Source organism: Seriola aureovittata, chromosome 11, assembly GCF_021018895.1.
Source record: "Seriola aureovittata isolate HTS-2021-v1 ecotype China chromosome 11, ASM2101889v1, whole genome shotgun sequence".
NCBI lineage: Eukaryota > Metazoa > Chordata > Actinopteri > Carangiformes > Carangidae > Seriola > Seriola aureovittata.
In genome coordinates, this window is record NC_079374.1 from 15,005,005 (window position 1) to 15,028,240 (window position 23,236).

General features: G+C 38.4%; 1 protein-coding gene across 2 annotated transcripts; it reads left to right on the forward strand.

Annotated features, from left to right (window-relative positions):
* Positions 1-21,463, forward strand: LOC130177356 (RNA-binding motif, single-stranded-interacting protein 1). Of its 2 annotated transcripts, XM_056389022.1 has the most exons (14): positions 1-278; positions 7,012-7,190; positions 9,462-9,520; positions 10,714-10,805; positions 14,997-15,154; positions 16,136-16,215; positions 16,784-16,899; positions 17,288-17,337; positions 17,440-17,527; positions 17,850-17,900; positions 18,502-18,612; positions 18,762-18,842; positions 18,958-19,036; positions 20,591-21,463. In XM_056389022.1, exons 1-13 carry the CDS (start codon positions 228-230, stop codon positions 19,027-19,029), a joined length of 1,188 nt encoding a protein of 395 aa, XP_056244997.1. In that variant the 5' UTR covers positions 1-227; the 3' UTR covers positions 19,030-19,036; positions 20,591-21,463. The 2 variants fall into 2 exon arrangements, with proteins under 2 accessions (XP_056244997.1, XP_056244996.1); XM_056389021.1 differs by having other exon boundaries at positions 18,958-21,463.
* The last annotated feature ends 1,773 nt before the right edge of the window (positions 21,464-23,236 follow it).

Consider the following 23,236-nt stretch of genomic DNA (forward strand, 5'->3'; position numbering starts at 1 on the left):
CAAGGCAACGGGGCTGGGCAGTCGAAGTTGGGACAATTTACGGAGGTTTCTGTTGCTGGATACTCGACGACAATAAGGATATGTATACAGCTAATATGTACAGAAACCTATTTTTGTGTCCTTAAGCGGAGTAAGGAGGCTATATATGTCAACTAATTTTTCTACTTATTTCGCTAGAAATTTGTAGCTTAACTAAAAAAAAAATACCCTCCCTTTTCGAACTGAGGATGATTTTTGCTAATACTGGAAACCCACTAAGGACTCCGTATCGCAAACAGGTAAACACGCTAATATTTACCAAAGACCAGCCTTAAGACATAATGTCGACAAAACTGACTCTATTGAAGTCGCAAAATAGGTGTGTTTGACAGCGGCTCACTGCCTATAAAAAACTTAATGCACAACCGACGCTCTAACAGAAAGAAAACTTACTTTGTGTTACTTGTGTCATTTGAGATGGCAGTGTTGTGTTCCTGTGTCTGATGTAAGATCCAGATAGGCCATTATTCATAATGAGAATACCTGCTGCTCGGCTATGGTCCAGGTCTGATAGTGCTGGAGAGATACAGGCCGATGTCTTGAGTTGATGCTTTGCTAATGTTATGTCTGTACAGTAAAACAATGGGCTAACCCGTTTGAAAAACAATCCTAATTTAATATTAAGGATTTTGAAAGGTATAAAGCACAAATGAGGTGGCCCTTAACACCACTTCACAGAAACTCAACCAAACAGACGCAATTCCATTAGAATACTGTATATTCTTGCTTAGTTTGAACCAAAGAACATTTTTGTTGGCTTCTATTTTATGAAACTCATCTTAAGTCTAATGGACAATAGGTTACCTTAAATATTTGAAGTATACATTACACAAAATGTTATTTATACACCATATTTGCCTGCAGTGGAAGGTTTCTCTTTATTGTACAGAATTATACAATATGGGTGACTAATCGCCCACTGATGCATTAACTTTGTCCCAGTTACATATGGATTTTTTAAACTCCCTTTAGCCAAAAGATTTGAATAAGCATATTTACTCTGTCGTGCCCATGCTGTTATCCTGTGGCTAGAGCTCCATGGGCGAGGCCTGTTACTGGAAGCCCTGTGTATTTCCAGCTCGGATATGACAGGCTCTGCTGGTCTGGAAGTGACTGATAAGATGCCGTCCTCTCCCCATCACAGTCAGTCACAGTCCTGCATCTAAGTAGTCGGGCAGATGAATGAAAACAAAATTTACTTTCAGTCCCACAGAAAGCAGAAGTTGCAGTTACCTGAATCCCAGACAATGAAAATAGAGCTCTGGTCCCTCTTGCAGGCATTTTCTTTAGAGACTGGCTTGTCTTGTATGTTGGTACATGTATTATTAACTATGACTGGAATGTACATAATGTATGTTTGACTTTTTTGGGTTTTTTTTGTAAGATTTTGCATGTTATTTAATGTATTTACAGCCCACAAATACATTTAAGACTATGATGACAACGGGTTTAACGTTAAATACAATTGAAACCTAGAGCTTTTTAATATTTTAAAGCATTTATTTTCATCCCCATTGATTTTCCAGGTTTGATTTGTGTTTGTTTCTCTCAACACTACACCCTACAGTTCAACTTAATACTGTTATTGTTGTAGTCACAAACATAAAGAAAGTAGCATCTACCTGAAATTAATGTCTGAAACTCAAACACCCAAGATAACTCCAATAAGCATTGCTCTTTTGAGATGCTGAGAAATAAGACTTGTGTTATTTCTTGTGATTGGATGAAAATTAAAGATTAAGAGACACAGTTTCCATGTTAAAGAAGGTGCAGCACCTCTGAACTAGAACCATGACTGCTACCATTACCCAGGCACACCATAGAGATCATGTTGAAATAAGAATGTTTCACATTTGGTGCAAACGTGAATTTTTTTTTATCATAAAGAGCATTAAATGATGTTCGGTAAGTTTTTGGCCTGACTGCAGTCAAACCTGGGATCGATGTTCCTCTTAATAACTTCAAAAAATCAAGAAAAGTAAGCCACGCTTGTTTGTAAATGAGTGTTAATCATGAGAGCAACTGTAACGTATTTGAAATGTATTCTGTCTGTTGATGATGGTTTCCCAGAATAGAAAATGATTTTACTTTTAGTACTCTTCTATCACCTTTTCAAGTAGCAACAGTAGTAACATTGTCGCTGTTGTTTTTGGTTGTTGCTAAAGAGCGGGACCGTATACTTCAATTTTATGAGATCTCTCCAGGGAATAATTTTAACTTTGAGACCAGTTCATGCTATTGAGTGCAATTAACTGGCGGTTAGGCTGGGGGAATTAAGGACTTTTGCCAACAAATACAGCTCTCTGATTGCTATATGCTATGTGTTTTTGTCTTCCATTTTCTAATTTCCTTCATATCCTTGCAAAGAGAGCTATTACCAGTTACATTGGCACTAACAAACACATCTATAGTAGAACTGCAGAAAGAAACTATAGTTTTCTTTCAGGACACACGAAAGTTTCAGAGCCCTGTCACAGATGTAGCTCCTAGCCTAGCTTAGTCTAGCATACAAAGCTTCTCAGTCTTGCAAAAGACAACGTAAAACCTATGTCTCCAAACCCAGTAAAATTCATAAACTGCACAAAATTTTAGCAACTGACTGAGAGGATAACACAGCTTCAAAAGAAGATTGAAACACTAATTTGCAAAAGAGAGCAATTCAACGACTCTGTTAGCAGCTACTGCACAAGGTGCTGAGCCACCAAATGCTAACAGACAGACACTGATTTTTATACCTGGGATTACATCAAATGTAGAGCATCCTGTCACGGAATTGGCTGACACGTTCCTCTGGATGTGTCTTAACGCCACAAAATTAGCTGCTGAGGCTCCCAGACCAGCCTTCCCTAATGATGCGTCTTACTGGCACAGCACCAGCAGCAGACTGAAAGCATCAGCTCAAGCCAGGACTTGGTTTGATGTTGTGTGCTCCAGAGGTGACTGACTTTGAAAGAAATGAGTTATACTACTAAGTTGTACTCAGGGAAGGAAATCACTCCACTTGCATCAAGGCTAACCAAAACCTATGAATTAGCCTCAAAACCACTTCTAGGCTAAGGGCCAGAAGAAACATTGCTAACTCTAATAAATCAGACACTTCTGATGTACTACCAAGCATGCAAGAATGGCAAAGATTGAAAATTTGACTATGGCACACACATCTGCCAGGGAGCTGTCAGTTATTCTCTTAACACATACAAGTAATGTGAGGATTATTATCCACATTGTGTCTTTCGACAATCTGCAAAGAAAAATTAGCTCTGAGATCCTGAAAAAAGAAGCTCCTAGAAAAACTCAGTGACTGTCAATGGCAGCATGTATTCACTTCAGGCCCGATTCCAACTTTGGGGAAAGGAATCAAATATTTTAGCTGATTCTTTGGTCTGAATACATAGCTGACATTTATTGACAATTTCAATATCTTTTGGAACTATAAAGACCGCTTTAAACCTGATGGGTTTCATGGAAACATAAGTGAATCCAGACTACCAACCTACGTCATGCTCTAGGCATGCCATACCTGAACAAGAATGTGTGGTTAAGGTTCCACATCAGAGGATGTCTCTGTCCCAATCAGGAACCCAGCAGCCCTCCTACCCCCTCCACCACACTCACCAATCAAGGAGCTGGTTAAAGCTGCCATGCTGACGCTCAAGTCAAATTGATGAGCTATTAAAAAGTAATAACCACAGACATAATCACTCAGGTGTCTACCAGAGATGAGACAGACCCCATGCTGCTTCCTTAAATATACTGGTGATTTCAAACAGCCGGTGGCATGGTCAAACACATCGTAGCAATCACAGACCATCTGGTTGCTGTCTTAGTACTCTGAAATTTGTCAATGTTCACTAGTTTCCTTTCCTGTCACAGAATCCCTACAGCTGAAATGAGCTCTTTTTAATGTGAGATCATTGACTAACAAATCCTTTTTGGTTAAAGATCTGATAATTGCTCTGGGTTTCTGCCCCTTAAAAGGATTTTTCTTTGCCACTGTCGCCAAGTGATTGCTCATGGTGGGAAATTTTTGGTCTCTGTAATCAGTATCATACAAGTACGAGTAAGAGTAGGTCTAACCCTGCTCTATTTGAAAAGTGGCTGTTGTGATTTGGCGCTATATATAAAAAAAGGGACTTGACATGAAAGGAATTTACATTGTATGTTTTTAGTTGGCAAAACAACACTACTGGTGAAGCCACTGTGATACAGCCTTGTCCTGCAAACTATAATTTTTATCAGTCAGATGACACAGGAAAAACCGAACTCATCTCTTACTCATACAGTACACCGTTTGTATGTAATGACATTGACCCAGGTGAATTTACATAATTTGATTATCTTACTCTTTTGCTCAAAATAGCATTACCAGTGCTCATATTACATTATTACGATTCATCTATTTCTTCAGGAATTCTCAGAGCTGATCTTACTTGGTATCACTAGATATGATAGATTACATTTTTTGAATGGAATATTCGTATTAATAAAAGGAATGACTCCAAAGCCAAGGTGCTTGTGAATTCACTGACAGCTTGGAACTCACCCAACATGTAAATGAAGCCACTCATCAGCATGGTGACAATCTAGACTCAGGAATGACCACAGGGTAAAATATTGATAATGTTTGGTTGTTCGAATTACCTATTTATGACCATCTCTGTGTGTTTTTTGATGCCAACCTTAACAAATACTAGAAGAGAGGTCAAAAGTGATTCCTAGATGCCGAGGCTGAAACAAGGTTTTCTATACATCAATTGAGCCATACAGCTGTAACTGCTCTTAAAATGACATGGGTTTAAAATTTCAGCAATACATCATCATCTGCTTTAAATACTGCTGCTCCACTAAAGGTTAAAGCAAGGTTGACTGACAGAATCTCCCCACGGTTAAACAGGCAGCTGAAAGAAAATGGAGGAAAACTCACAGTCCACTGTAATATATACAAAGAAGCTGTAACTACCTGTAAAAAAGGAATACATGGACTGAGATACATTGCTAACTCCTTTGTAAACTATTTTCCTTCAAGAACACAATAGCAGCAATCATCTATTGTTGGTTTATTTGAGGTTCCCAACAGCAGCCAAAACAAAAACAGGGATGCAACCTTTGTTAATTATGCCCCAAAGTTGAAGGCTGTAGAACACATTACATATACTGTAGATATCAGGGAAGCATGAACAGCTCACCAAACATTAAAAAAAAAAAAAAAAAAAAAAAAGAAGCTAAAATCTCCTCACTTTAGCCTTTAACTAGCTATTACTTTCCTGATACAGGCCTGGAATTCTGTTTCACACTTTCTTCAGTCAGTCAAACAGCCAGTAACAAGAGAGGATCCTATAGGCAAAAGTCTAGACTTGGGTTGGTCAATCCTGTCACCGCTTCATGCTTGGCATTCCATCATCTTCCTCCCAGCTTGTGAGTCCTCAGAGAAAGAAAGGGGGTGGGGGGGTCAGTGTCATATAGTAGAGAAGACAAATTCCTTTGCCATTTGCTGCTATTATGAGCAATACTTAGAAAATGAACCAAAACTGAATAGTATATGAAAATTACAGTTCTAGTTATTTGACTGTTTTATAATCTCATGAAAAATGGTCATTTCTTAACCGTTGTTTTTTTCTCAGCTAATAGGGGAAAGATACAATCATACTTGAAATACTTTTCAAACCATTCAAAGCTATTCATTAAAAGGAGCGTTAAGGTTAAGAAGTCTGGACCTACACCAGAGTTGATTGTTTATGTTGGCCTGCAAATAGCTTATTCGACACCCACAGCAGTGTGACATCAGTGTGACACTGATGTCAGCACTACAAGCCCCTGTGGACCCCTAATTGTGCTGACTGTGAAGGTGTGTTGGAGATTGCCCTACAGATATGGATCACTGCTCTGTAAAACAGCAGTCCTTACACTGGACAGAAACCCGCAATGATGGAAGCACCATCATTATTGATAGTAATGATGGAGGGTCCAGGGAGTTTAATCTTTTTTTCCCCTTATATGTGACTGAGCTCTTTGCAACTTGGTTTTGAAAGGTGCTATATAAATAAAGTTTATTTTATTATTATTATTAATATTATTATTATTATTATTATTATTATTATATATGAGTGACTTGGAGAGGGCACCCAGTGGGCCTTTCTTGGACTAAACTTTCATGCAGAGATGTCATGCAGAAAGGAGTGCATCATATTTTGATACAGTTCACTTAAATATTAATAAGAATAATAATTTGTCAGCTAATCAAAACAATACTGAATCCACACCATACATATATGGATGTGAAATCCGTATTGTGGAAAAAGTCATTCTCTCACTCACCGAACAGCAGATGGACAGAGTTAGTTGCTAGCTGGTGAATATAGCGGATTATTTTGCAGCTCCGTGTCTGCTGCATGTGTAAATGTGCAACTTTTAACTGACAGCTTTGCCATATCAATTTTCTAAGGACATAAGATGTCAATATTGTGTTTACATCTTGTTTCTGCTGGCCACAAAAACACTTATTGCAGGTTTAAAAATCCCTGAAAATCTTGTTTCTGGTGACATCCAGAGGTTTAACTTGCTGCAGTGATGCAGTGATATATAAGTGTACTCCTGTACACTGTGACATCAGAAACATATCTGACCACACCCATCAATGATGTCGGGTGTGGTCAAAGGTGAAACAAACTTGAAACAGTAGTGTTTCATTCTCTGGTGTTAAGTTTTTCTTAATGTTTTGAGAATTAAAGTTAAACTCATGTTCATTTTGTGGAATTAAATCTTATGTAATATTAAAAAAAAAATGTTCTGAAGTTTTTGAGCACATTCATTTAGATTGGGGAACTTGAGCCATGTTGATATCTTGCTATAGCACTTGCTATATATTTGGCACAAAATGATTGTATGGAAGGATTTTAAACAATATTATTTAATCATAAACCAGCCTGAACTTGAATTCAACCTAGTTTTTCTCTGTCTCTCTGCCTATTCCAGCCACCTGTTGCCCCATCATCACACCCCATGGCTCCACCCAGCCCGAGCACCAACAGCAGCACCAACAACAGCAGCAGCAGTAGCACTGCAGGCTGGGACCAGCTCAGCAAAACAAACCTCTATATCCGAGGCCTGTCCCCTTCAACCACAGACCATGACCTGGTCAAGCTCTGTCAGCCGTGAGTATCGCACTTCCTCTCATCATTATCTGGTATTGATCGGCCATTGATTTTTTGGCCTACTTAGTTTCAGAGTCTAGTTTTAAATTGCAGTGGCAGTCACTTATTGATTTACATTTGGTAAAATACAAATAAGGTGTGAAAAGATAAAAGGTAAGATGTAATGCCATTTTACTAGTTCAATTACATGTTTATTAAAGATCAGAAAATTTATCAGGTGTTGTCTTTGTTGTAATTTATAGTTAAAGTACATTTTCTTCCTTTCTAATAATCTGACTGAATAATAAATTGAGCCCTATCAGTTGGTTTAAACATATTCCAAGAAAGAATTTAAAGATTTAATCATTTTTATAACGAATAGAGTTGTTTATATTTTAGATGATAAGAAATGAAACAGTATTGCCGGCTTCATTTGGATATGATATGAAAAATGATCTTAAAGACCACACAAGGACAGAGTGTAGATGATGTGCTACTTGACAGCATGTGGGGCACAGCAGCAGAGATTTCATATATCATGTGTGTGGATAAAGGGGAGATACTGTCAGCAGCAGGCTTGTCCATGGCTCTCTTTGTGCGCTGAATGCTTTATAATTGCCAAGCACAGAGACCACCCTGGTGGACTTTTATTTTCTGAGGCCCCATCTTCACAATGTAATACTGACTGAGAAGACAAAACTTTGAATGTTCTATTTTATCACTTCTTATGTAAATCTGTGGGCAAACAGGACTTTCTTTTTTCTTGGGCATTCAAACTGTCACAGGCGCATTAGTAACTATGTGTACATGTACAAGTAAATGTGCAACATTTTAATGGAACTGTAAGAGTGAGCGTGCTGTAGCCACACATGATTTGAGATTAAAGTTCAGATGGAGGAAAGGTCACAGGTTTGTGCTCTTTCACTCAGTTTAGCATTTAATCCCATGCTGAAATATCCTCCTGGTTGACTGCAGGGTGGTTTATATCACTGTCAGGGTAGATTATATAAGTAATTTTTAACATGATATGTATAGACAGAATGTCTCTCTGCATTGTTGTGAACTGAAACTTCAAGATCCAGGGGTCAACAGGCACTTACAGCACACACATAGGTTGATTTGAAACTAAATAATTATATAACCAAGAAATAATTTGTTTATGAAGAACTTTGCACCCAACCAAAAGCCAACCAGTTGCGCGGGTTAACAATATTGTGGGTGACTTTGATTTTTGGAGTTGTCATATTGGGGTTGGGAAAATCTGAGTGAGTGAAGTGGTGTAGAAAGGAATCAGCTCTGGATGAACAGCAGGAAAGGACGCCAGGTGTTGTGGAATGGCATCAGATTTGTGAACTGTTCTAGATTTGTGTGTTGAGAGACTGAGCCAGTGATTACTGCTAATTTTGTTCTGTCTTTCTAGTTGACTCAAATGGTTTTGTGTAGGACCTTGTATTGCATTAGTTTAATGGTTAAAAGTCATTGATTCTTTTCTAGACCTCTGCTAGTTTCACTGATTATTTTAATTAACTGTCCATATACTTATGGCCTGGACTGTAAAAGAAAATAAAAAGTTATTTTTTATAAAACAACCATTTTTAAATTGGCAGTGGAATGCAAAATTAAAGAAGTAAAATATGCTACATGTGAAAAGAAAAGAGAGAGAGAGAGAGCAGTTGGGGTTTTTACCCATTCACATCGATTCTGTACAGATACAGTTCCTGCATCAAAGCTTCTTGTACGAAAAGACTGTGTAGTAACATGGTATTTTCAGATGTTATCATTAGTACTTTCCTGTGGTCTGTGTGCATATCAATACTGCTCTGTTGAAACTATGGAAATGGCGTGTGCCAGACCACACAATCCTTTGCACACACGTACAGGTATCTGTAGTGTTGTATACAGTGAAAACCTAAATATGTAATGGAAATCATATGTCAGAACTTGAAATAATGTGATTCTTAATATAAAAAGATAGGAGAGTGATAATCCCAACTGCCCAGAGGCCTTAACAAGATGGTACCGAAGTGACCTGTCTTCTCCCAAGGGAGACTTTGGTGACTCTGTATAAAGTTTGATACAGTGGTTTAGTTTGGCTATAAAAAGGGACTGTTTAGCTTAGCACTCACATGGTGGGGATTTTCAGCACCACATGGAAACCACTTCCTGTTTCTCATGTTTTTACGGTGATGTCATAGATTGTTGCTCAACCCTCCCTCTCTGTGTGTTTTATAACTGGCTCTGTCTGGTATATAATCCTGCTAACAATGTCTCGCCTTTCTGCTCCTCCCATAGGTATGGCAAAATTGTGTCAACAAAGGCAATCCTGGACAAGACTACAAACAAATGTAAAGGTGTGTGACTTTTATTCTTTCCAGCAGCACCCTCTATTCTTTCTTTTATAATTAAGTATGAATAAGGAAATCTTATGAACTGCCCAGCTGGATATTCAACACCTTGCTGTGAGAGAGAATATCACTAGACCCCAATGTGTGAATTCTGCCTAAACCTCAAGTCATTTAACAGCTATGGAGTTGTCTCAGACGATCTGCTCACGTCAGGAAACAAGACAGCCAGGCTGCTTAAAGCTGCCTCCCAGCTCATGTTATTTTAAGCCTCAGCCCTTGTCTGTTGGTGTGTCACTGCTGTGGGTGGTTCTTCCGAAGAAGACCGACTCCTCCTCCTTCTACTGAATGACAGTGCTGGTTTTTTTCCAGTTTCTAATAGACTGCCCACCTGGCTAAAGAGAGACTTACTGATTCTCTCCAGTGCTGATGGGATTAAGAGAATGCTTTGTCACTCTCCTCTGGATTATACAGATGCCAGTTAATCGAAGGCTTTCTGTGAAATGGGACACCGTTAAATACCTTGTAAGGCTCTGACTGAATTTTAAATAGAACCCAGAGATGGCTTTGACAATCGCCTTTTGTGACCTTAAGTCTCACGCAATTCTTTATTCAACTAATAATCGACTGTTTTTTTCTAATTTCACACTTTATCATGATCCTTTTGCCACTAAGAGAAGCATTCATATTAAACTTTTAGTTCCAGTGTGACCCATTTCTCAGCTGAAAGAGCCCTGACATACAGTATTCACTATAATTTAGCTTGAATAGGTTAAATATTGCAGGTGTGGTACAGGCCAGAGACTGTAGTTTCACCCTGTTTGGACCTCCCTGGACAAAGAGCTGACCTGAGCCATGAATGTCACACTGGTATCTGCATCCTCAGCACTTTTCTACCTGTACTTACACACACACACACACACACACACACACACACACACACACACACACACACAAGCATACATACATACAAATTAGATAGACCTACATAATGCAAAAAGTATATAAAGTACATACTTCCTGTACAGTAACACAATATATGTATAGCTTCATTATAGTAGCACATTATATGCACAAATGAACACAGAGACCATCACCATCCATGACAGAGAGGCATTGGTTAGCCCACACAACACAGTGGCTCTGCCATTATCTGTACCAGCCATAGAGTAATGCTCTAAATGTGCTGCTTGTCTCCTCAGGATATGGCTTTGTGGACTTTGACAGCCCTGCTGCAGCTCAGAAAGCTGTCGCTGCCCTGAAGACTACTGGTGTCCAAGCTCAGATGGCAAAGGTGAGGATTCATTACAGTCTAATCCCGATATCACATCCATACCAGTCACCCATTAACACTGTTTCTCCTCCATCTGGTTGGTCAGCCGGTTTAAACCTAATCCTTGTGGTATTACATAGCAGGACTGGAATCCATGACTGCTAGGTGAATGCTCCCCAACACTTGGTCTGTAGACCGCTCGGTGACTCTGGGATCACTGACTTGAATTGTGAAGGAAGCCAGTGCTGAAAACAGTGTGTATTTGTGCGTGTGTGTTTATGGAACTCAGCACCAGATTTCCTAAGGCACGCTTGTACATTTTCAGGAGAAACTGTGACACATGTGAACCAGGTTGTTGCAGTTTGCAAACAAAGTATCAGTTTGCATGTGAATAGTGTGAGTGCCTGCATGTGAGGCTCTGTCCTTTCTGCACACACATTTAACCAAGGACTGCACAAATAATAGGTAGAGAGAGATGTTAATACAGGCTGAGTACGGTCATGGAAATTGCAATAATTATTAATGAACACAATATCATATAATCGTGGAACAGCAACCAAACAACAGTAGATGGACTGCTGTGGTTTGTGTTCATTAGACTTGAATTTGAACTTTGGTGACACATTACTGTATCAACACCATTTGAGATTAGAGTTCAAATGAAGGGAAAAGGTCATAAGTTCATGTTCTTTCACCCAGTTTAGCATTTAGTGTAATCCCTGGCTAAAATATCCTCTTGGTTGTCTGCAGGATACATCAAGGCTTATATTACTGTCATTGTAGATTATATAGGTGATTTTTAACAAGAATGCCTCTCCACATTATTGAATACATAAACTTCACAATAGAAACTACTGTACAAATAGAAAACTCCATCTAGGGATCAGCAGGCACTTACAGCATAGATAGATAGATAGATAGATAGATAGATAGATAGATAGATAGATAGATAGATAGATAGATAGATAGATAGATAGATAGATAGATAGATAGATAGATAGATAGATAGATAGCTAGATAGATAGATAAGGGTGGTTTGAAATTAAAATAATTATATTACTTTATGAACAATTTTGCAGGCAAACAGTACCCAGCCAGTTGTCTGGTGGATTCCAGATGTGGCTCTTTTAATGTCTGATACAGTGGTTTTGAAAAAAGGGACTGTTTAGCTTACCACTCACACAGTGGGGACTTTCAGCCCCACATGAAAACCACTTCCTGTTTCTCATATTTTTATAGTGATGTCATTTATCGTTGCTCAACCCTTTGTTTTTTTACTGTGGTGAGACATTGCTATTTCAACACCATTTCCACCTGCCACCTCTTCCACGCTGAGGTGCCAGTGCTCTGTCTCTTCCTTATTTGTTTTATTCTCTCATTTTATTCTTTTTCATTTGCAATAAAGTCCATAGTATAGTTAATGCAGGGTTAATATAACACACATACTGTATGTGTTGCACCAAATCTGGCCCTTAAAGTTAAAATGAATTTGATAATATGCTGATGTGTTCATACATGGCCGAGAGATCCCACATGGGCTGACAGAAAGGATTCAGATGTGAAGGTGCCAATAGTCAGACTATAGCATGTAGAGATCAGTGTTGCTTGATAATGTGTGAATGTGTCTCTACAGTCTGTGCAGCAACTGAGACTAATAGCTCAGCACTCTAATACATACGTCTAGCATCTCCTGCTGAAAGATACTTAAACCTCTCAAAAATTAATGTTCAACAAATGAGGCTTCATGCTGCAAATATGTTTGAAACATTGGAGAACATTTCAGGAAATACAGATAAACACATCCCTCTTTGTCACTGAAGAAGTTGGAGCTTTAGTACATTGGCAAATTAATTGTGCCCAGTGTTGTGTGGACAGAGTCATTCAAGGTTTCAACACACTACACATACAGTTTTTTTTTTGTTCTCAATACAATATAGCAGATTATCAGATGAGGGGCTTTAAAGTAAGGTCATTTTACTTTTGACATTATACTTGTCTCTGACATCAAAAAAGGAAGTAAATAATTGTGTGTTGTTATGGTAACAGGGACCACTCGGGGAAAATTAGTTCCCATACAGCACTGAGCAAGAACCCTTAGCCTCATTTCCCTGTCTGGGGATCTGTGGAGCTTCTTGACATGCCTCTGTGCACCCATTTTACTTTTTTTAATTAAAAGAGAGCAGCTTTGAGGGGCATGCCTAAGTTTAATCTTTGTATTGTGGAAGGTAAATGCCATTATAAAGTGTGAGCCTTTCACTCCAGCTTTATTCACACTCTTGCAGAAGCTTGTTTGGGCTTAATGGACTCTCTGACAAAGGTTCCCTTTCCTGTTTTTTCATCTGCTCAGGCATCCTTCAACAGACTTTCTCTCATTATTATTTCAAAGGCAGGTGGTGGGAAGGGGCCAGATAAGAGTTTCCCTTCTTTTTACTTTATATTATTTTATCTTTCTCTCTATACATATAAGGGATTAACCCCACATTCGTATATAAAGTTTTTCGTTAAGGCTAAGTTAATATAGGCTTTAAGATGGTTTTATCAGGTTGTGTTAATTTAATTTGTAGAGTAACAGCATTGTTTTAGATTGTTTGTTGTGACTGGAAAGTAGCAGTTTAATCCCTAGATCAGCAGTATAAACTGGGTAGGGTATGTGAAAGAGCAGCACGTGCCCGTTCTTCATTCCCACCGCCTTAGTGCCCTTGAGGAAGACACTTAATGTCCCTACTTCTCCAGCGGAGCGGCCCTCAGTGGACAACAGATACGACTGAGGCTGTACTGGGCATCTGCCAAGTGTGAATGTGGAGCAGTGTGCCCTGAAGAGAACAGTATTTATGCTCTTTGCAGTAAATCAAATTAATTTTACATCATTTCATACTCCCTGTCTCTGTAGCAAGAGAAAGAGTAATACCCCTTCATCAACGGTATCTCTCTTCGTCAGCTTTTCATCCACAAGCATGTGTCACTTACAGTTTGTGACATTTGATGCAAAAAAGATGCCTTATCTCACTTCTTTCTTTCTTTCAGAATTCTCTCAAGTAATGGTACAGTCAGTCTTACAACAGAAGAGCTGATATGGTTAAATTTGCTACATCAATAAAAAACGTGGTCATTCGTACCTTACCCTCAACCCTATTTTTCTAGAATTGTAACTATGTGAAATTAAAGACTAGGTCAAAATTAATCTTGCATAAAGTGATGATGGGTGAGGATGGCAACAGAAAAGAAATCAGCTTCCTGTTATTAACAATTTATCAGTTGCCTCACTGGGGGGGTCATTTAGGTTTATCCTAGCAGGATAAATGCTCCGCTCTGCCACCAAACAGCTAAAAGCTAAAGAAAAAAAAAAGAAAGAAGGGAAGCAGCCTTCTCTGCTTTTGGACAAAATTTGTGCATGTGTACAAGCATACACGTGTGTATACCCCCATGTGTGAAAAGCAGGTAGGAGCATTACTGGTCTCCTGCTCCCCTTTGAGTTTATTAGAGCTGTGCAAAGCTGAAGTGCTGAAACACATCCCTGCACCCCTCATTCTCATCCTCATCCTCTCATCTCTCCTTCCATCTCTTTTCAGGACCACTTTGTCTGCCTGAAAAACCTGAAAAACATTACTTGGGTTTTGTTGCATTGCAGACTATAGCCCACTTGTTGTCCTCTAATTGTGAAATGTTTATTTTTCTGTCAGTGTATTACTTTTAGTAAGTCAGTCTGGCCCTATAGCTGATTCTGAATGCAACACACCGTTGATGAATTGTAATGGTGAGAGGCTGCTCCCCAGAGACTTGTAGCCATGTCTTTTGTTTCTGCTGATGCTATTAAAATACAGCAAGAAATCAGCTGATGTGAGCCTTAAGCCAACGTGGGCTGCATGCAGATAGTGACCCTTTATTACCTATAACCCCCAACAGAGACAAACAGGAAGAAGCAGAGACATGATAGCCACATTACTGAGGTCTGTATTAAAAGTCTATTGAATGTTTATGTATTTCAAGGGATAAATTATATGGAATTGCAAGGAAACTTCTACTTCCCTCCTCTTTTCCTCCTTCTTTACATAGCTACATTATTGAGGCCATTTTGAATGTGATGCAATTAGAAATGTGTGTTAACCAGTGTGTTTCAAGCATTACCAGTAGTGTAATTACATTACCTCTGGCTTCTTCCTCTCTCTCTCTCTCTCTCTCTTTCTCTCTCTCTCTCTCTCTGTGACCATATAGCAACAAGAACAAGACCCTACAAACTTGTATATCTCCAACTTGCCTTTGTCTATGGATGAGCAGGAGCTAGAGAATATGTTAAAGCACTACGGCCAGGTCATATCCACACGCATCCTGAGAGACTCCAGTGGAACCAGCAGAGGAGTGGGCTTTGCCAGGTCAGTTACGTGTGTAATTTATTGTCAGGGACTCATGCAACTGAAACAACATTAAGAAGTTTTTACTGGTGCTACATATACTGTAGCATTTTAAAATCAATAAATGTAAACTATGTCAAATATGACACATTGTTATGACCAAACTAAATCCATGGTTTCCAACTGAGATGACTGACATCCTCTTCTGGCCTCTACCTAACGTTTCTTTTTTGACATCAGATCAGGTATGGCAGGAAATTCGTGTGATGGCTTCATGGCTAAAATAGATCCCTTCACAGCAGTAAACAGGAAGAGACCAGTATTCGGATGGAATATTATGCCAGAGACAGGGGAAATGAGACAAGTGGCAAAATTCCTAACAATGCCAGAGGATTGAGATCAAGGCTACTATTCTAAACCAATTACTAAAGATAAAGTGACATTTAATAATGTTACATATAACAGCTTTCAAATTGTTCCAAAAGATTAAAAATACACAGAGCTTTCTCCTCATCCATTAAATGCAGAATGTGTTTCATTTCTAAAATTAATAAGTAAAAAAAAAACATTGCTTTGTTGTTGATAGCACGGCGGAAAGAACAGTTCATGTATGGACAAATGGAAACTCCTTTAAAAAATACTTTCACAATGACTGGTTGATTTAATTATAGTGGTAATACTGGCTTCTGCCAGTCATGCTTGCATAACCAGAAGTTTGATAGAAACACCTGACAGGCAAGGTCGTGGTCATGACAGACGACACAAAAACATCAAAATACATCATAGGAATGTTTGTTTGTGTAGACATGCACTAATGAGTCTGTGTAGTAAAATGGTGAAAATATAGTTGTACACTTGGAGATAAAAATCTTTTATTTTGAGCCACCTTTTCTACTGAACCAGAAAGGAAGCCGATCTTGGAAAGCACCTGCTCACACCCTCAGTTATTGCTGATGTTATGGAAATGTTATGTTACGTTCTGTTTGTCTTTTATAACTTTAGAATGGAGTCAACTGAAAAATGTGATGCTGTCATTTCTCACTTCAATGGCAAGTTTATCAAGACACCTGCAGGTGTTCCAGGTAAGAAATACTATATAATTATCTTGTATTTGCAGACATACACTGGGGAAATTTAATGTAAAATGATCTAGCCATGCCATGAAAATAATATGTAAAAGAAAATAATAGGATTTGTCCCTAATGTGCACAGTCTTCATAGGTTAATAGGTTAGGGTAATAGTTGTACAGACAGAATGAAGTGATCGGCCAACTGATTCATGCTTCCAACAGGAGTCAGTGAGTCTGCTGGTAAAGAGCTCATATACACTCAGCCTTAAGAGGCAGAGCACAGACAAAGAAAACAAGAGAGAGAGAGCTGCTCTGTGTGGCCTCCACTACCTCGCTAAGTTTTTTAATTGGATTATTAGACTGAAATAGTCTCTGCTGGCCTTTCCTCCTTTAGGAAGGGGAGGGGATTACAGCTCCACAGCTGCCAAATTAGATGTCTGTGTTCTCAGACTGCCTAGTAAATGTGCATTCCCAGGCTTTAGGGACTAAAGTAAGCAATGACAGATAGCAATTGTCTTTGTGATAGTCTCTATTTAAGACACACTTTTATTTTGTTCTCTCACCATTTCTCGTTTTTTAGTACCCCCCGAACCCTTGCTGTGCAAGTTTGCTGATGGAGGCCAAAAAAAGAGACAAAGTCAGAATAAATTTGCCCAGAATGGTCGGGGTTGGGCAAGGGACGGTGATTCGAGACTGGTAAGTGGCGTCAAGGATGGACTGAGTGGCTGATGGGAATCACTCCATGAACATATGGAAATAATAAAGGATAAACTTCAGGTGTTAAATAATAAACAGCAGAGAATATGACAACCAATAAAGAAGCACTTTTGAGCGACTGTTGCTAAAGATTCATCTAAAGGAATAAATTACATGTACAGTATAACATTTGTCACTCTGAAGTGCTTTTGATTTTTATTGAGTTGCAATTCTGGTCATACTCTCTGCTGTTTATTGTAAAGTCTTGTGTAGTCAAGAGCGCCCTCTTTCAGTTTTGAGTGTAATAGTTACACTGTAGACTGTAGTACAATGCTATTGTGTTTGAGTTGCGTGCATCGGCCAGACCTGTGCTGTCCTTTTCCCGCAGGCTGGAATGACACTCACATATGACCCCAGTGCAGCTGCTATGCAGAATGGGTGAGCTACAACAACATATTAGATTACACTGTCGTGACCGATATATGTGTGCCTAATTTACTTTGTTGTTTTAATGAAATACACTTCATTATGTGTCCACAGATTTTTCCCACCAGCATACAGTATTTCAAACAGGATGATTGCTCAAACGTCCATGTCTCCTTACATGTCTCCAGTTTCTACATACCAGGTTTGAATGCTTCTCTTCAGTGGTGTATATGTAGCTCTGATAAAAAGCAATGCTTGCAATAGTTTAAAAAAACATTTTATTCAGCAGTTTTACACGCAGTAACTCAGCATTTATTATATTTATTTATTCATTTATTTATAAATGTGTCATCCCAATTCAGAGACATGTCCTTTGGGGTTTTGGACATGTAGGTTAAATGTAACAAAGGGCGTTGGGGCCCTTCATGCCTGATGCTGTGCCAATCACAGTAGCATGTGATCTCTGGAAATAGCAGCTCTTCAGTGCCTGTGTGTTTACAGAGTGTTTTTGTGTGATGTTCCAGGTGCAGAACCCATCCTGGGTGCCTCATCAACAGTACATCATGCAGCACCCAGTAAGAGCAAAAACTCTTCACCTTCTCATCATCACTGTCTTCATCACAATTCTCTCTCCCTTTTCTCTTTTCTCTATTTCATAAAAACATTTCTCTGTGTGGTTGTTACAGAATTGAAACATTTTTCTGTAAACAACCAGACACAATATGGAAGAGTAGTAGTCACACATAAGGTGACACTGATCCTTGAGGATTTACTGTGCTAAAGTGTTTGTATATGGATATAAAATTGACTGCTTTAGAGACACTATATAAAGATGTTTATTTGATGATACATGCAGAATATTTTATAACAGATGGGTTTGAATTGAGAGAGAAGAGTCCTTTCTTGCTTTGAAAATTAGCCAAACGTAGACAAGAAAACACTGTTAGATGCATCAAGCTGGCCAAGGTGCTTATAGACACCTTGTTCAACTTGTGACGACTCACCTTATGCTGTGGGCAGGCGATAAGAAGTCTTGAGATTATTCAGTTTCGTTTTCTCATCTGGCATACAGTAACCTTTAATCGCTCAGATTTTTGAAAAGTATTTCAGTTTTACAAAAAGATACTCCACCAGCTGCAAACATTCCTCTCTCACCCGCATTCACTTCTCTTCCAGGGAACAGTGATATCGCCCTCTATGGACCCATCTTTGTCACTGCAGCCTACTTCTATGATGGCCCCCCTTTCACAGCAGATGAGTCACCTCTCTCTGGGCAGTGCAGGAACGGTGAGACAATTCTACATGGAATCAGAAATGATTTCACACATTATACTTATTTGAGAGTAAGGTGATTAAATGTGCGTCATTAAACTGTAAAACATATACATTATGAATATGATCTCAATGTGTTTATCTCTCCTTTCGTCATTGTGCAGTTTATGGCCGCCAACACAGCTATGCAAGGAGCATATATCCCACAGTATGCACACATGCAGACAACTACTGTTCCTGTGGAGGTATGTTTTAACATCAGTGCTGCCCTCTGTGTATAAAACATTATCTTCATTTAAAACAGCAGCTAGTTGTAAGCAAAATGGCAGTGGCAAAGAATTATCTCACTCTCTCTTCCAGGAAAATGGTGCACACTCACAAGTGGACTCATCCAGAAATCATTCCCCATATCCATACCAACAAACCAAGTAGTGCTGAGGTAACACTTGTACAACAGCTAAAACAATCATGTCTACAAACGCAATGGACGCTAAGGATCTTTTCACTGTTTTGCACAGGTTCTGCAAATGTTTAAGTGAGACTATTTTTGGTATCATTTCAGAGAGAATACCTGAGTTCATCAAATGATTCAAATTATATTAAAAAAAAAAAAAAAAGTTTTGAAAAAGTTTTATTTTCATACTAGAACGTTTATTTTTTACCAAGGATTGCTGCAGGATACAAGAAAGAATCATGTGACTAGTTGTTTCAAGTGCATGATAGTCAATATGTCTTTTGTTAATATTTCCAGATTTTTTTTTTCTTGAAGATTTTTTTTCAGCCAGACATTTCTAAAATAATGTTTTTGTGCTTGCTGTGTGAGTGTTGCGATGGTGAAGTATTAATTGTTGTTTTCTTGTAAAGTGATTTCTCCTAGTACTTTAGATTGATCTTGCTGTCTGATTAAGATTATTTGCCTTAATAGTTGTGATACAATAGTTGTACAGACCACAGCAGAGTGGCAATAAGCAAAAGCTAATTCCTTTGAAATCAGCCACATAAGACTTTTAAAAACAAAAAAAATAAAACCTGTGTTTTTGCTTTTTCCCTCCCAGAACTGCTAGAAAAGTGGATGTAATTTTAGAGAAAAATGTTTTGAATGAAATGACTCCACATCTGATGATTTTATTGGATGTAATATTTATTTAGTGAGAAGGCCCTACATGTTTCTGGATGTTGGAATGATGAAAGATCACCTTTTGAATCTTGCCTTTTTGAATACTTGGTATTGTAGAGTAGCTGAAATTGATCTTTGTGGGGTGGGGGATGAGATGGGACTAATGTATTTTGTTTGTTGGTTGTGCTTTCGTCTTTTTGGGTGATGTTAATTGTTATTTTGATGGATGTCTTTTTCACTTTTATTTGAAAACCTAACAGGAAAACATGGACTCATGATTGTGCAAAAAACTCATCAAAGCCTTGTAATAGAACTTAGAGTTACAGAGTTAGGGGGTAAAATGAGATGAATATGTGTATTTAATTGCACCTCACTCTTTGACAGGAAACAAACAACCTTGGCACTTTCAATCGTAGTTTACTCCACCAAAGATCGTGAGCTAGTACACGGAGGAAATAGCATCATTTGTCTCTTTAACTGCAAATAAGATTGCAGTTTGGACAGTGTGCCTTTTTTGTACATTTACATTCAGTTTTCATAGGTATTAGTACAGTGCAGACACACACACAAGCATGAAGGAAGGCCTGGATCCAACAAGTGCCACAGATGAATTTCATACTTACAGAAAATGCAACATTATAGTAAAAATTAAGTTTAAAATAAAATAATTGAAACAATGAAAGGACAGTGCTATAATAGCAGTCTGGTATGGCATAGCACTCAAAAAAATAAGTCTGATTTTTTTTTTTTTTTTTTGATCACAGTAGATTAAAGCAGGCTTTTTGATTAAGGTGTCCTCTAATAAGCCTGTGATTCGACCTGATGGTCAGTCTGACCAATTATCTACCTCAGAGTTTTCTTTCTCCTCTGTATTAGGTCGGGTTAGCAGGTCCAGCCCGCCCTTCCAGACCAAATGCCACGCTCAGGAGCTGGCCACATACAGCTGTTTCCTTTCAGGTTGTTTTGAATACTTTTTGATTTTCTCATCAGACCTATTTTTTTATGATGTATTATTGTAATCATTGGGAGGGGGCAGCACGTTTCTACTCATGTGTATGCATTCAGTTTTTATAGTTTCGAAAAAGCTGCTGCTTTTATGACAATAGATTCCAGAGGCGGATCTAAGATCTTTAAGACCAACAATAACAATGAAGCTTCGTGGTGTTTACTGGATCTCTGCTCCTTTAAACAAGCATGTTTGTTGCTTTGTCTTGGGTCTAGACAAACTCGCAGCAGCATTTCCTCTGTAGTTAACTAGGATGTGCAACAAATGTAGGGCCGCTATACTTGAGATTTCTGTGTAATGCCTGAGACTGAGAAGTAATACTGTCTTGTGAGGTTTATGCTGCTAATGGTGTCTGAACCAAGTGCCATAGTATCTGGATCAAGAGTTGCAGAGGTGCATCAAAGCAAATTGCTCATATAGGTCACCATCATGTTGAACAGTCACTAAGTTATATGAAAAAGTTCTAATTTATGAAAATTTTTGTACAGACAGCTTAAGGAAAGAAAGAGATTTTCATAGTGCTAGATGAAAGTTTATTGTTTTTTTTTTTTTTTTACTTGTGCTACAAATGCCAGTGGTAACTTGTATGTACAGTTTAAGAAACCTTCCTCTGTATTTTTGTTTTGTAGTGTTTGTTAAAGCCAAAGACTTCTGCTTTTTTTTAGTAGCTTGTTGCCTAAGGTTTATTCTGTTCATTTCTTTGACATTTTTTGAATAAAAAAATTAAAAATGTTCACCTTTTATTCTGCTGTAAGTCTAGTGTTTATTTACAAGAGCTGCTGTTCTTTATGGTGAACCCTGAGTAAACCGGTTCCTGTTTTAATTGAGTATAGCCATTTGGCAACCTTGCATTGTCTAATGATGAAATTATGTAAACATCTTTTGTATAGCTTGCCAGTAAATTGTTTTTAAATAGTTGAACAATAAATTTTAATATGTCTGTTATGGGAGCTTGGCTGCAGCTTCAGAGGGCTGAAATCCAAACACTGCCTCGCACTTTGTCTCTCACTTTCAGTTTATGTTTAATAAAGAATCTGGCTTTATCAGAAATTTGGAAAATATTTATGCATTCATGAATTACCTGGTTTCAGACAGCTTGAAAATAACGTTTTGCTCAATTTATGAAGATTGTCAAACACAGAAATATATGCCATAAGAAAATAGGTGATTTATTTTGATATAGATGTAGATCTTTGTCATTGCAAGAAGTCCACTCATTGAATTAATGAGAGACTGAGACTTGCAGCTGCCTAGAAACATTTCACCATGGAGTGAATAACTGATGGTGCTTTCTTCTAAAATGTGTCTCTTTAGTGTACATCACAAAAGAATCAAAGATTACACCAAGCCTACCCCATCTTTAATAACTATCAGACAGTTTAAGTCCTCTACAATTTAGCAAATACATTAATGTCATCACTCATAATAATATCTGCACTTAAGATCAGCCTTGTCTCAGTGTTCATAAAGGAAATGTTTTCCTCCATTGCATTCCTCCGAATAGGATGTTATAATTGTACTGTAGCTCTGTTGAGATGGACGACCAGTATTTACTTTGCTGTACTTTCAACCCAAAAGGGTGAGGACCTGGTAAGGACTATATAAACACTGTCACATGGTATTGTTGATAACATGCATGGCCTGGACAGGGTGAGTTATGAGTATCAGGAGGTATGGCATAGGGTGGGTGGATGGGGGCGTCTGTGAGCAGGCCTTGCCATGGCAGATGGGTCCCCACGGTATCCTGCAGGGTGTTGTGCCACCCTACGGGAAGCCACCAGCTCCAGACGAGGAGCAAAATTCACACTCCAGCTGTCTGTGTTTGTGCCACCTGCGCCTACAAGCGATGGAGTTGAAACCCCCTCTTCCACCTGACCAACAACCATTCTGCCCCTTGGGCTTGCTGTCCCCCCCCCCTCACCTGCTCAGGTAGGAAGCATCCTCCACCCATATTATTTTTAATATCTGCAGTTTAGGAAGAGGGAAGTGCTTCATCGTGTAAACTGATGTAATAAAAGTAATTATAAACCATACTGATTGTGATTATTCAGGCAGGACTTATTATAACACTAGATATGTTAATAATGACAGAGTAGATACAGGGGTCTGGACACAACAACACAACATAATGCAATCAACTGCAACAACAAATACAAATAGACTGCTAATATATATATATATATATATGTGTGTGTGTGTGTGTGTGTGTGTGTGTGTGTGCACGCGTGCAATAATAATAATGCATACTGCAATAAGCAATTACTTTCATTATGTCACATTAATAAATGTAAACATTATAAGCAAGAGCTTAAGAGATGTTATGGATTTAATGTATTTTTTTTAATTAAAGTAATAACATTGCTTATATAGAAAACATAATAAATGCAAAACGCTCGTGTATATGGCTGTAAAAACTTTCAGTTCACTGGGTGATTGAACTGAATATATTTAAAATGAATTTAAAACATTTAAATGTCTGTCTTTACCATGTAAATACAGCAAATTAAGAGCCTTGT